Raw genomic sequence first — 15343 nt, 5'->3', positions numbered from 1 at the left:
AGGGAGGTTCTTGCTGAAATATCCAATTGTGTTTCGTCGCATCTTGGTGGGATCGTCATAGACATGTTTTGCACCTCTTTGATTGATGTAGCCAATGAATTTGGGGTTCCTTCCTATATATTTTGCCCAGGCGGTGCTGCACCGCTTGGCCTTTTATTCCAGTTGCAAACTCTGAGAGATGATCTCAATGAAGATGTGAGCCATTACGAGAATTCAGACGATGAATTAGCTTTGCCTACTTACATCAATCCTGTTCCAGCTAAACTTTTGTCACCTGCATTTTTTGACAAGGATGGAGGTGGGGACATGCTCCTCGATCAGGTCAGAAGATTCAAGGAGACCAAGGGAATCATAGTTAACACTTTCCTTGAGCTAGAATTCCATGCGATTCAGGCCTTGAGCAATGATAAAACCATCCCACCAGTATATGCAGTAGGGCCTGTATTGAATCTGAAGGGAAGCAATAGTCAAAATCAAGAAACTGAGATGATTATGAAATGGCTCGATCTTCAGCCAGAATGTTCTGTTGTGTTCCTTTGCTTTGGTAGTGGAGGTAGTTTTGATGGTGACCAAGTGAAGGAAATTGCCTATGCACTCGAGCGCAGTGGATATCGATTCCTCTGGTCATTGAGAAGGCCTTCACCTAAAGAAAATTTTGAGTTTCCAAGTATGAGAACCTGGATGAAGTCTTGCCAGAAGGGTTCTTGCAGCGAACTGCTGTGGTTGGAAAAGTTATTGGATGGGCACCACAGGCAGCAGTTCTATCCCATCCTGCTGTGGGAGGCTTTGTTTCTCATTGTGGCTGGAACTCAATATTGGAAAGTGTTTGGTGCGGTGTGCCAGTGGCAACATGGCCACTTTATGCTGAGCAGCAGATGAATGCGTTCTTAATGGTGAAGGACTTGGCAACGGCAGTGGAGATCAAAATAGATTTCAAAAGGGATTTCGTACTGGGTGTGAGCAGTGAGATTTTGAGTGCAGATGTGATTGAAAGAGGGATTAAACATCTGATGGATCCTGAGAATGAAATCAGAGAGAAGGTAAAGGAAATCAAAGAAAAGAGCAGGTTGACTCTAAATGGAGGAGGATCATCCTATGCTTCCTTGAAGTTGTTTCTTGAAGATGTAATAGATAGTATTCCATAATTGTTTGTCAGATCTGAGTTGTTATAATGTATTGCATAATTGCTTCTTTTTCTTAAATCCATAGCTGAAGATCAACCATTACTAATATCCATTAACCCTGCTATAACCAATTTTACTCTGAAAATCAGTGCTTTTTTCTGTTTTTGCTTGTTAGGCTTTCTTCTGTTTTCCCTTTCACACTTTCTTTTGTAGAAAAAATGGTGTAAAACAAAATACACCAGCCCAGGACCAATAACAAGCTGTGAAAAAGATAGCTAGGAATAAGCTGTATTCAACAAGAAAACAACTCCACTTGCTTGCTTGCTCACATCAAATACAACTATATATACATAGGGATAGGAACCCTCACAATTAATGCCAACTAACAACTAAATACCATCAGTAAACCAAAAGACAATTCTAGACTCTACAAGAAAGTAACATTGGAAAATGACAAACTAATTGCTCTTCATTAGTCCCAAAAAATCAACTTTAATGTTCAACACTCCCCCTTAAAGTGATTTTTTTGGAAACTAATCCAATTTTGGCCCTAAGCACCTCAAAAGCTGCCTTAGGAAGTGCCTTAGTCAGAATATCTGCAACATTCTTATCACTTCGTATGTCTAAGACTTTGATAGTACCATCAAGAACTCTCTCTCTAATGAAATGATGCTTCAATTCAATATGTTTGGTTCTTGCATGACAAATTGGATTGGAGGCAAGCTTGATAGCACTCTGATTGTCACCAAAAACTTCAGTGGGTCCAGAAATAGGAAGATAAACATCTTCAACAAGCCTTCTAAGCCATACACATTCCTGAGCAGCAAGAGTGGCAGCTTTGTATTCTGCCTCTGTTGTTGATAACGAAATAGAATCCTGTTTCCTGCTACACCACGACACTCCTGTTGAACCACATAGAAATACATATGCTGAAGTAGATTTACGGTCATCCAAATCTCCTCCCAAATCAGCATCCGTGTATCCATGTAGTGAAAAATCAGCACCACTCTTGTACAGCAATCCAATATCAGATGTGGTGTCTATGTACTTCAAAATTTTCTTTGCCACTTCTAAATGTGGCTTCTGTGGTGCTTGCATGAACCAGCTTATAAAATTGACTGAAAACACAATATCTGGCCTTGATATAGTCAAATAAAGAAGACTTCCAACCAAGGCACGAAAAGGACGAGGATCCAAAAGAAGTGAGCCCTTCTTGCTCTTAATCTTTGCATTTGCATCAAGAGGAGTAAAACATTTCTTGCTACTCTTCATTCCAAATCTGTCAACAAGCTTCTTGGCATATCCTTCTTGTGTTAAGAAGATTCCATCCATTACGGACTTCACTTCTAAGCCAAGGAAATTACTTAACTCCGCAAGATCTTTCATTTCAAATCTCGTTGAAAGTTCAGCTCTTAGATTTGCTACTTCTTTTTCATCATTTCCTGTCACTATCATGTCATCCACATACAACAATACCACCATATGTAGATCTCCAGAATTTTTAATAAACAAACTAGAATCAGAATGGCTAACAAGATAACCACAAAAATGCAAATATTCAGCAATCTTTCCATACCAAGCTCTTGGAGCTTGTTTTAATCCATAAAGTGCCTTTTTGAGTTTGCAAACAAAGTCAGGATGGGTCTTAGAGATGTAACCTGGTGGTTGTTCCATGTAAATGTGTTTATCCAGCTCACCATATAGAAATGCATTTTTCACGTCAAGCTGCCATAGTTTCCACCCTTGAGATGCTGCCAAGGAGATTAGAACTCGAACTGATGTCATTTTTGCCACAGGACTAAAGGTTTCCTCAAAATCTTCACCTTGCTTTTGAGAAAAGCCGCGAGCAACCAGCCTTGCTTTGAATCTATCTATGCTGCCATCTGCTCTCCTTTTCAGCTTATAAACCCATTTACATGTGATAGGATGTACATTTCCTATCCTTGGGACAAGATCCCAAGTTTCATTCTTCATTAGTGCTTTCATTTCTTCATCCATAGCAAGATTCCAATCCTTTGAAGCCTTGGCCTCTTCATAGCATGATGGTTCATCTTCATCCACAGGTCCTGCAAAATAGCATGAGTAAGTAGTGACAAAGTTTTCATCTCGATAACGGGCTGGTTTAATGATACTTCACCTTGGCCTTTGATTTACTGATTCTGATGATTGCTCTAAGGAAGCATCTTGAACAGATTGCTCAGTCTCATTTTGACAACTTATGCTCCCCCTTTCACATGACATGGAACCTTGAAGACTAGAAGAACCATTTGCAGCTTCAACTGACATAGGCAAGACAGTTGTCTCCGGTACGTGAAGATTCTGACCTGAAATGGTCCCTTTTGGGGTGTAGTAGCTTGATATCTCATCAAACACAACATTTCTAGAAACAGTAAACTTGTGACTTTTAGGATCCATGCATTTCCAGCCTTTCTTTCTATCATCATACCCTATAAAAATGCACTTCTTTGCTTTTGAATCAAGCTTACTCCTTTTGGAATCTGGAACATGAACATAGCAGACCGAACCAAACACTTTAAAGTGTTCGACACTAGGCTTCTCTCCGTATATCAACTCATATGGAGACCTCATATTGGTTGGACTGAGAGGCATCTGATTAATCACATATGCTGCACACATCATACCTTCTGCCCATAAAAATTTAGGTAAATTCTTGGCATGTAACCAGCTCTTGCAAGTCTCAGTAATATGTCGGATTTTTCTTTCGGCGACCCCATTTTCTTGTGGGGTTTCTGGACAAGAGAGTTGCCTTCTTATCCCGAGTTGTCGACAGAAAGAAAAGAAATCATCAGAAGTGAACTCTCCACCATTGTCAGTTCTTAGCCGCCTTATCTTCATGCCAGTTTCACCTTCCACCATTTCTTTAAATTCCTGAAATCTTGATAAAACATCTGACTTTTGTTTTACAAAATAGACCCATGTAAATCTTGTAAAATCATCAACTAGAATTAACATAAATCTAAATCTAGAAAGTGAAGGTGTTCTAGTTGGTCCAAATAGATCTCCATGAATGCATTCCAAAGGAGTCCTGCTTCTTATGATAGACTTATCAAATGGGAGTCTATGAGACTTCCCAAATTGACAGCCTTCACAAATTTCCTTCTGGTTAAAATTAGCTAAATTAGGCAAGCCATTAACCAATTTCTTCTGTACCATTACTTTCAATTTTTCCATGTTGACATGTCCTAATCTTGCATGCCAGATAGAGACATTATCATTGCAGCTCATTTTTTCAACATAAGATGAAGAAGCTGATAAAACATATAAATCTTTAAATCTTTCACCCGTGTGAATAACATCAGCATCCAATACTCTTATGTTTTTAAGAAATTTAACATTCTTGGGGCCAAAAAGAACAAAGCTACCAGAATCCACAGCATTAGTAACGGAAAACAGATTTTTCTTCATCCCTGGAACATGAAACACACTATTAAGAGTAATTTGATCATTGTCCTTACCATTTATGATGACCTTTCCTTCTTTTGACACTTAGTGTATGGAGTTGTCTGCTGTAACAATGGCATGTTTACCATTATATTGATGAAAATTTGAGAACTTGGATTCGTCACCAGTCAAGTGATGCCCACAACCAGAATCAACAATCCATTCGTCTTCAAGATTGATGGAAGCCAATGCATCAATATCTTTCGTTTCAGCCACAAAACATTTTCCCCAATCTTCATCAGATTGATCATCCTTTTCTGCTGCTGCAACATTAGTTTCTTGTATGCTGACCTTGCAGTTCTTCATTATATGTCCAGGTTTGTGGCAACGGTAACATATTATTGGCTTTCTACCATCTTTCTCTAAAGATCCAGCTCTTCCTCTACTCGAGTCAAATTTCTTCTCTTTTCTTTTGAAGTTCTTTCCAGCAGCCAACAAGACTTCTCCTTCCCCTTTTGAAACTTGAATACCAGCCATTTGCTTAGCTAAAGACTCCTGTGAAGTCAAAAGATTCTCCAACTCTTCCAAAGATGGTTGTTGTGCCCATCCTTGAATAGATGTAATAAAAGGAGTGTACTCTGGTTTCAAGCCTCGAACAATGTGACGTCTTAACCGTGCTTCAGAGATTGGCTCATCTGGATCTAGTAATGATATCTCTGAACACAGGTTTTTTATCTTGACAAAAAATTGAGAAATTGAGAGTTCATCTTGTGTTGCATTTGCCAACTCATTCTCTAGCATTTGCAGCCGACTTACATCCCTTTTGTTGTATAGTCGATCAAGAGTTTCCCAAATCTCATTTGCAGACTTGCCTTTGATAATATGCTCAAAGAGACCATGAGAGATAGATCTTTTTAGAGCAAACTCAGCCTTGCCATTCAAACTTCTCCACTTCTTAACAGCTTCAGCATTTTGTTCATTAGATTCTAGTGGCTTAGTTTTATCACCACCAACTACGTCCCACAGATCTTCACCAACCAAATAAGATTCCATGCAGGACCTCCATATCTTGTAATTGGACTGATTCAGCAACTCCATTCCCAGCCCATTAAAACGACATGTAGAATCCATTGTCACAGCTAATCTTTTTCACCAAGGGATAAGACAAAGATAGCAATCACCCTTGAAGCTCTGGTACCAAGTAGAAAAAATGGTGTAAAACAAAATACACCAGCCCAGGACCAATAACAAGCTGTGAAAAAGATAGCTAGGAATAAGCTGTATTCAACAAGAAAACAACTCCACTTGCTTGCTTGCTCACATCAAATACAACTATATAAACATAGGGATAGGAACCCTCACAATTAATGCCAACTAACAACTAAATACCATCAGTAAACCAAAAGACAATTCTAGACTCTACAAGAAAGTAACATTGGAAAATGACAAACTAATTGCTCTTCATTAGTCCCAAAAAATCAACTTTAATGTTCAACATCTTTTGCTATTCTAATCTTCTACGTGCTACTTTGTAGGTCAAATACAATCCGTGACTGTGAAATGGACTAGCAAGGGCAATGTAGACTCACAATTCAGTTAATAGTAACAGTCGATATATTCTAGTCTACTCAGATATTTTTTAAATTATGCCTTTTTTGATATTTTTCTAATTTTAGTAATTTTTTAAAAATTTTTGGAAACTTTCATGTGCTATAATGTGTGTATCACCCGATATTCAATCGATATGCCGCAACGAATGTAGAATAATCAAGACTGCGATGCGACCGTGACCCGTGATAGCGAACCATGGTAGTGGAGGAGGAACTGTAAGGATTGAATTCGGTGCATTTTCAGATTTCTTTGGCAAGACAAATTCTTTACAAGCGGAGGCGCGTGCTCTTTTAGACTTATAGTTGGTCTTCAGCTTTGCTAGAAATATGGAAAATCACAGGTGTGTTTGGAACTAGGCTCCCTGGTTCTAGTTGGGGCATTGGAAGGAAGGTTTCAGATTCCGGCAGACATTCGGGCAACAGTTAAGAGGGATCCGTAGTGTTCCACTGTTTCCGTGAGGCAAATGATGTTGCAGAAGCTTTGGTAGGTTCTTGGATTCAACATGGGCGATTTGACGTTTACAAATTGAGTTCTGATTTTTCTTCATTAGCTAAGGATTTATTTTGTTTAGATAAGATAGGTATATGTAATTTTAGATTCTATATCAGGAGGTAAAGGCTTTATGTCCCCCTCCTTCGTTGTACTTTTTCCTAATTTCATTATTAATAAAATAGGCATCGAAATCCACACGCCAAATATGATTGGCAGATAAAAAAAATCTATTTGTATTAATAGTTTCTCATTTATTAATACCATAAATATAAATATTTAAAATAAATCCCAGTTAATATTTGTCATAATTATGATACTTTATTATTACATTAATGTATGTATCGTTTATACTAATTGAAATATCGAGATAATTAATAAGACAAATGCCATTCAATAAATATAAATAATTAAATTGTATAAAAAAAAATCCTAATCTTTAGGGCGTACATACGAATACCATGTGTCCCTAGGGTGAATTCTTATTTTGTGATGGAAAAAAAAAAGATTTCTACAACGATGGCGGTTTTTGGAGTTGATTCTACAAATGAGGGTCTTCGCATTCTCAGAATGCGAGCTCAGTGAGCTCGCATTTTGCGAATGCGAGCTCAATGCGAGCTCAGTCATCGGGTGATAGCTCTATCAACCGCCAAGACCCCATTTCGAAAAAAAAAAAGACAAAACAAAGAATAGCTGGTTGAATAGCTGTCAAACAGCAAAACAAAGAATTCGGAATTGTTGAATAGCAAAACAAAGAAAACAGACCTGGTTTCTGCACATCGACGCATCCAAAGACCGGAGCAGACCGGAGCATCGAAAGACTGGTTTCGCGTTTGCCGCTTCCCAAAATTTGCCAGCATTGGCGTCCCATTGCTACTGTCAAACAGCATAAAGGTTAGGCTTTTGCACTTGCAATGCCTCAAGTATAGCTTTTTAAGTTTAATGAATAGTTGAATACTTTCATCCAAGGGCAGGTTCAGATTTGTTGTGAAATTTGGGTGTAAATGTGATGTGGGTTGTGCTTATTTTTGCAATTTTTGTGGTGGATTTGAGGAAATACGTTATCTTTTTCGAATTCGGGCAATTTTTTCGTTTCCAATTTGTTGCAGTTTATTTGCAGTTTTCTGCAATTAGTGCAGAAAAAGAAAGATCCGAGCTCGGATACGACTAAAGGCAGAAGGATCCGACCTCGGATCCTTATGATACGAGGTCGGATCGTCGGATCCATAGTTGTTTACTCAGATCCGAGGTCTCGTCTGATCATCCGTTGAGAAGGATCCGAACCCTGTTGGATCTGAGGGCTGCCATAAATAATCCGAGCTCGGATCCTCGCATTTCATAATAATAAATGCGAGGTGTGGTTTTATTTTTTGTTAAAATTTTTTGTGGATTTCGTCGTGCGAAAATTCGAGCTCCGTGAGTTCGCATTTGCTGAAGGCGAAGACCCTTTGGATGTAATCCCATGCTCAAAATGCCCCATTTGTAGAATTCTTTTAAAATTCATCAGATATTTTTTTTTAAATCTATTTATCGACCCTATTACTTTTGGTCGAAACACTATGTACATTGGATATTGTATGTTTTGCAATTGGAGCTTTGAGACTTTATTGACATTATGTAGTTTATAGATTGGAGCTTTTGAATTTCATGGATATTTGGACTGTTTGACAGGGAGTTTGAGGCCATTTATAGGGGAGACTATGTCGAAATTTTTGTAGATCTTTCTTTGTGAGGGTAACTCACTATTAGGTTATTTATTTTATATTACAACAACTGTTTCTTATGCATAAGGCTTAATTCGGATTTGATACAAGCCATTAGCTAATTTATGTTATATTACAACTATAGGGTCTCTTGACAATATGTAGTGTGGCAAATGTGATTACTACTTAATCGGGTTCCCTTTTCGGATTGGTTGGCAAGGAGTTTTAGTCTAATTTTAGGGGAGACTCTGTCCAAATTTTCTAAAAATTGCGTTTGGAGTTTTAGGCTATTGCTATCGTTATTTATAGCATATTTCATACCTGTTTTCAATTTTTTCATAAACATCTGGATCGAAATTAGTCTATATAATAGTTCCAATTTCGACCTACAGTCCATCCTCTTTCATTTGTTTGGACCCTTGGACTACTAATTCTAATATATTGTCCCCAAAATAGGGATTCATTTTACAAACATGTCTGTAGAAAGACCTCTGCGGGTAAACCTTTATTGGGGAGGACAAATACATTACGAGGGTGACTTTGTTTGTTATTTGCCTCGTACTTCCAACCGGACATTCACTTTGAGGCATAGAATTGGATACGGGGAGTTGGTTGACAGGATTTACCACTATATTGGGGTCGATAAAGGGATGTTCAAGCTGAAATTGTTTCTTCGTCAACCGTTGGAGAGTTCCAAATATACTGTTTCCGCAGTAGTTGATGATGAAACTCTTGATGTAATGTACGATCTTTGGATCGAAAGAGTTTCATACATGGCGGAGATTTATATCGAGAAGGAAGAAATCGTCCAAATGCCTGTAGTTAATAGCGTATTCACTGGACCAATAGGTAATGTTGGTCCAATGATGTCGCTTGTACATGCATTCATGGATCCAACAAAGTTTAACTGCCCAGGAATATTTTCATGGCCTGGATTCGATTCCAAGTTTTGGAGATCCAGGTCCATCATGCCATATTTCTCCAATTGGGATCGAGTCTAACCCTGGGCAAGGTTGTCGCAGTTCAGCTGAAGATGATGTATATGCTAGTATACATGATAGGCTCCTTGGCTCTCTTGAAGATGATCTGGAAGAAGATGACCCGGAAGTTGATGCGGAAGAGGTTGAAGAGTCGGAGTCGCAAGATGTGTCTGGTAGTGACTCGGATGATGAGCATGAAGGTGGGGGTTTAAGAGTAAACCTCGATATGTTCCACTTGGACAGACGCAATAGCACAGCTGGCAGCTCTGCATATGTGCCAAGAGGAATGGCATTTTTCTCCGATCTTGGGAACATAGATGATGATGATATGGAAGAGGAGGATGGATTGGAGCGTATTGTAACATTCAGTGAGGAGAATAATAATATACGTCTTCATATGAGATTTGAGAGTAAGCAGCAGCTCAGCCGAGCAGTTAGGATGTGGTCCATCAATCACAATAGGGAGTTCAGAGTTATTGAGAGTAAGAGTAACACGTGGTTTGCTAAATGCAAGTCATCAATTGAAAGAACTCCTTCCACTTCAACCGCGCCATCGTATCCACCATGCGACTGGTGTGTTAGAGCCGTAAAGAAAAAGACTCATGGAATGTGGCAAATTACAAAGTGGGTCAATGACCATAACTGCTTGGGCGACATGATTAGAAATAACAATACAAGCCTGACGGCTTCCGTTATTTCAAGGCACATCCTCCGTAGCATTGAAGATGACCCTGGATTAAAGGTCAAGAACATACTAAGTTCCGTTAAAGAAAACTTGAAGGTTGATGTGTCTTACAAAAAAGCCTGGTATGCCAGACGTAAAGCAATTGGGCTTGTGTTTGGATCTTGGGAAGCGAATTTTGCCGAACTACCACAGTATCTCGATGCCCTGGTGCAATCCAATCCAGGCACCGTGGTGGAGTGGTCGCATCATTCGGATAGTTCGGATCGAGTTAAGACCTTTAAGTATGTATTCTGGGCATTTGGACCGGCTATTGAAGCATTCCACATGTGCAGGCCGGTTATATGCGTTGATGGCACTCATTTGCGTGGCGAATACAAGGGCAAACTCCTTGTTGCAGTCACGCAAGATGCGAACAACCAGATTCTGCCAATTGCTTATGCCATAGTTGATGAGGAGACGATTTCCAGTTGGTCGTGGTTTATGGAACAATTAAGATATAATGTGGCACTTGATCGACATCCTATCTGTGTCATTTCCGATCGCCACAATGGTATCATCTATACCATGACACACTTTGACTATTGGGCGGAACCTTTAGCCTACCATAGATTTTGCCTGCGACATGTTAGGAGCAATTTGATGACACACTTCAAAGGTTTACACCTTCGCAAGTTGTGTTGGGCAATGGGAAGGGCAAGACAATTACGCAAGTGGCGGATGTTCAGAAGAGAACTACGGAGCATGTTCCCAGATGCTTGGAATTATCTGTCAGCCATTAGTCCAGAAAAGTGGTGCCTAACACACGACGATGGCCGTCGTTGGGGTATTCTAACTACCAACATATCCGAAAGCTATAATAATGTCTTGCGCGGGGCACGGCATTTGCCAATTCGTGCATGCATTGACATGACATTTCATCGGACAGTTGCGTTATTTAAGACGAGAAGGGAAGATGCTTCACATTGTCGCAATCCTTTTCCCCCAAGGATATGGCGGCGTTTTAAAAATGCTGAGCGGAAGGCAGGCGCCCACAGAGTCATTGAGTTCGATGGCCCATCGGGCGTATATAAGGTTATCACAGGGCGGCGTGTCGATGGTAAAGGAGGCAATACGCAAACCATCAGGTTTTTTGATAAGACATGCTCTTGTGGAAAGCGGCAGATATACAGACTTCCTTGTTCACACGCTTTGGCGGTGTGCAGGAATAGAGGTGACAATCCGGGATTGCTTGTGGACCAGCAGTTTACCAAAATAAGGTGGGCGGTCCAGTATTCAGGCATGTTTAACCCATTGCCGCATCAACATACTTGGCTCAATCTTGGGTGGGAGCTGCAGGCAGACAAGAGCAAATTTATTACACGTCGGGCAGGACGGGTTCGAGTTAGCAGAATTCGGAATGATATGGATGAAAGGGATCCAGACGAACCAAGAAGATGTCGAAATTGTCATCAGACGGGTCACAATAGGAGAAATTGTCCGAATTATAGGCCTTGATTTGATCGATTCCCTAGATATTTTGTCCGAATTTTTGTTTCATGTTAGTTCAATTTTTTTGAACTACGGATTTATAGCCTAGTTCATTTGTGTTCGATCCTGGATTTATTTTAAATAACTACATTAGTGACTTGAATTTATCATTTGTCAAATGCGCTACTCGTTATGTACTTTGATAAGTATTGAATTTCCAGTTTACACCTGCAGCCCCAAAGGGACATTTTTGAGGAGCTATTGGCAGGGAGTTATGGCCGCTTTATAGGGGAGACTTTGCCAAATTTTTTGTCAAACCACGTTTTAAAATATGACTACAAATACATTGCTGCAGTATATGAATACATAGAGGGATAACAAATGTTTGTAAAAAAAATTAACTGATAGAAATGGAGTTCTCACTCGATGTATCTTAGTTCTATGGTCAAATTTTGCTGAAAAATAAAACCCGTGGCCGCGATTTATAGGTCAAAATTGGATACTGCCCACTTTTAGGGTTTTACTTATGCATGACTCATGGTCTTTAATTGATGTAGATATTTGCTTGGGATTATGGCCGACACTCCTATCCCTGCAGGCCTACATCCAGGACCATACGTGCACGACATTATATCGGGGGGAACTGCACACCGGGCGCATTCAATTTTTCACGGACATATTGAGGGCAATCAGTTAGATGTCAGACGGTGTGACAGAGGATTTTGGGAGCATACGCCTATTCCTGATGGGGTTTTGCGTTATATTGCCTTGGCTGGATTTGATGGGGTGCTTGAGAGTGGATATCAGATGGTTGATCATTCTTTGATCACATCTTTAGTCGAGAGATGGCGGCCCGAGACGCATACATTCCATTTACCGGTTGGAGAGGCTACCGTGACATTACAGGATGTAGAGGTGTTGTGGGGGTTGAACATCGATGGTCCACCGGTTATAGGGGTAGACACATACCGCAGCATTCAGGAGTGGGGAGCCATTTGTGAGGAGCTCCTTGGATTTTCTCCTGCAGTTGGATACTTTGATGGACAGAGGCTAAAGTTGGAGATGTTTAGCAAGAGTCTTGGATACAGAGTTGCCACCCGATGCTTCAGATGCGGAATGTAGGTAGCGTGCGCGCATCTACCTCTTACTGATATTAGGTGGACACTTATTGTCCGATAAGTCCGGCAACAAAGTCCCTTTGTTGTATCTTCCATTACTGCGGGACTTGGAAACTGTTGGCCAATATAGTTGGGGTAGTGCGTGTTTGGCGACTCTCTATCGGTCACTTTGTGATGCCACGCATCCTGCCAAATCGGCTATTGCCGGTCCATTAGTTTTGCTACAGGTACATTGCAATCAATAGGGACATTTATCTTCATTTTTTTGCATTTTTTAATTTTGCAATTTTAACATTGATTCTAATTTTCTAACAACTCTGGATTTGGGAACATATACCAACCATGCGTCCGGACCGAATCGCGCCGTTGGAGCATTACCCTGGTCCATATGGAGCTAGGTGCGTCGTTTCGCCCTTATTTCGGCTGTTTCCGTGACATTTGATATCGAACCAAGATATAATTTGTTCTAAACAGGTTCATACTTTTTATATTTTTAGGTGGAATAATGATTTGGACGTACACAGAGTTGTTAGGCATGTTGTGCCCGCATTCCGAGATCAGTTGACAGGCCTACGGGCTGAAGAGGTATTGACTAGCATATGATGTGCATGTAATGGTCAAAAGTGGCTTTTTTTGTGTAAACTTAGAAAAAATGAGCAAAGAACCTCACCCTTCGATTTGCAATGTAGATGTGTTTGATGTGTTTTAAGAGAGTGGGTATTGTACTTTTGGTATATTACATGTGCGTGGGAGGTTAGATTTCATAAATCGGTTTTCACCCGCGTTTTTTCGAATTTTTTGGAAAATATTCGAAAAAGTTTGGTAAATTGCAGTTTCTGCAATTAGTGCAGACAATTACAGATCCGAGCTCGGATCCTATGTGCCCAGACGGATCCGCCCGCGGATCCATTAATCCGAGCTCGTATCCAAAAATTGCACTAAGGTATCCGAGGGATCGTATGTGCTTCCGCAGGCCTACATCCGATCCCTGCCAGATCCGCACTCATTCAGTTTCGATCCGAGCTCGGATCGGTTCCCTTTATTATTTCTTAATACAAAAAATGAAACAATTTTCATGTTATATTTTTTTGCAGTTCATATGGCAGCCATATTCGGCGGACGTTCTCGCTTGTCTTCCTGCGTATTGTACTGCAGGTCAGGACATTTGGAGGTCCGTAACGTATCTTATTTGCTGGGATGTAGTTGAGCCGCACCTCCCTCATCGGGTTATGCGGCAGTTTGGGTTTCATCAGTCCCTGCCTGATATGAGGTTAACGGATAATCAGGCAGCTCTACATTCTCTAGATCGTCGTGGTAGGGCGAATCAAGACTGGAGCACCACGCATAGACAATATATTGATATTTGGATTGATCGACGTGTGCATGTACAAGATGGCACAGTAATTGAAGATACTACATATCCATCCGATGAGTATGTTCAGTGGTATCGGGAGCGCACGGTGATTTATATTTCAAATCCGAGTCGATTTCCTGCTTTCCCTGAGGGCTTCCGGGGTGATAGCGCTAGGGCACAATATCTTGTATAGTTTATTTCCAACCCACTTTTAATAATCACAAATAGTTTACTGACCTTTTAAACTATTTTTCACAACTGTATGTCCTTCTAATTTGGTCGATTGGTTTTGCAGAGCGATGCCATGTCTCGCCTGTATTTCATGGCACAGGACTCTCTTGGCGTTAGTGATGAACAACACAGCGGATATTTTCAAGAGTTGAGGGACTTTGCATCCACATCTTTGCATCATGTAGGAGAGTCCCGCCGACTTGCATTTCGTCCTCCACACGTACCACATGAGATTCCACTATACCCTGATCCATGTCGTGTTCAGCGAGCTCCTAGAAATACCCACGGAAGTCAGCATGGCGGTGGGCGACGTCGTAGACTCCGATCACCAGAGCCCGCCATGCAAACTGGATTCCATGGAGGTTCGATGGCAACTGAAGACCAAGCTGGCGCAACTGCTTTTGTCACACCTCAGACCGAAGTCATGCATGACGGAGGTGTATCGATTGGCCATTATCACAGGTCCCCTGTGACGTACACAGAGTTTACGCCCGATAGGGACTCACATCGCGATGTTTCTGAGCAATGTGAAGGAGGTGAAGGCACAAGCACTGAAATTCAAGATACTACACTGTTGACACATATTACTCAAGTCCATACAGTAGTGCCAAACCAACCACGTCGAAACCAAAGAATACCCAAACCAACAACATGTGGTACTCATGGGAAACTTGGGCACCATTGATTGCACGCTACTCGTATTGTTATTGTATAACTAACCTAACTTATGGATTACATACTTTTGTTTGTGACATTTTGTATATATTCTAAAATTTCAGCAATATGAGTGGAACAACGCGATCGCGCGTATCTTAGTTCTCACTTTATATGAGTACTCTTTTAAACACTACAAAAAAAATGTAGGTTATATGAGTATTCTTATGCATTATACAGCTCTACACCTCTATTTTATACACGGTAAATTAGTTACATGTCGGAACTTCCATCTTAAAGGTGCATTTGAAGAACACGTGGTTTAAGGGAGTTTTTCTTACCAAATTGTGTTTTAAGTGCTTAAAATTCCCATGCATATACATGCATTGTGCATTTCAAGTGAGTGTTGGTGATATCATGGTTATAAAAGCTCAAGTTTAGTCATTTGATATGTATTTAAGGCCAAAAAATGCCATTTTAGTGTAAAAGTGCAAAAATGACCAAAGAACCTCACCCCTCGATTTC

At 40.4% G+C, this 15343-nt stretch overlaps 1 protein-coding gene across 1 annotated transcript; it reads left to right on the top strand.

The window, feature by feature from the left end:
• The first annotated feature begins 7 nt into the window (after nucleotides 1-7).
• LOC113774944 (UDP-glycosyltransferase 71E1-like) lies at nucleotides 8-1232 on the top strand. The gene is given in 2 exon segments (XM_027319609.1): nucleotides 8-658; nucleotides 661-1232. Coding segments are annotated over 2 exon segments (1080 nt in total). The 5' UTR covers nucleotides 8-63; the 3' UTR covers nucleotides 1146-1232.
• Nucleotides 1233-15343: the final 14111 nt, after the last annotated feature.

The sequence above is a fragment of the Coffea eugenioides genome, chromosome 6, assembly GCF_003713205.1.
Source record: "Coffea eugenioides isolate CCC68of chromosome 6, Ceug_1.0, whole genome shotgun sequence".
In the NCBI taxonomy this organism is placed as follows: Eukaryota; Viridiplantae; Streptophyta; class Magnoliopsida; order Gentianales; family Rubiaceae; genus Coffea; species Coffea eugenioides.
Note: the sequence above shows the minus strand (reverse complement) of the source record. Positions and strands in the feature narration are given on the sequence as shown.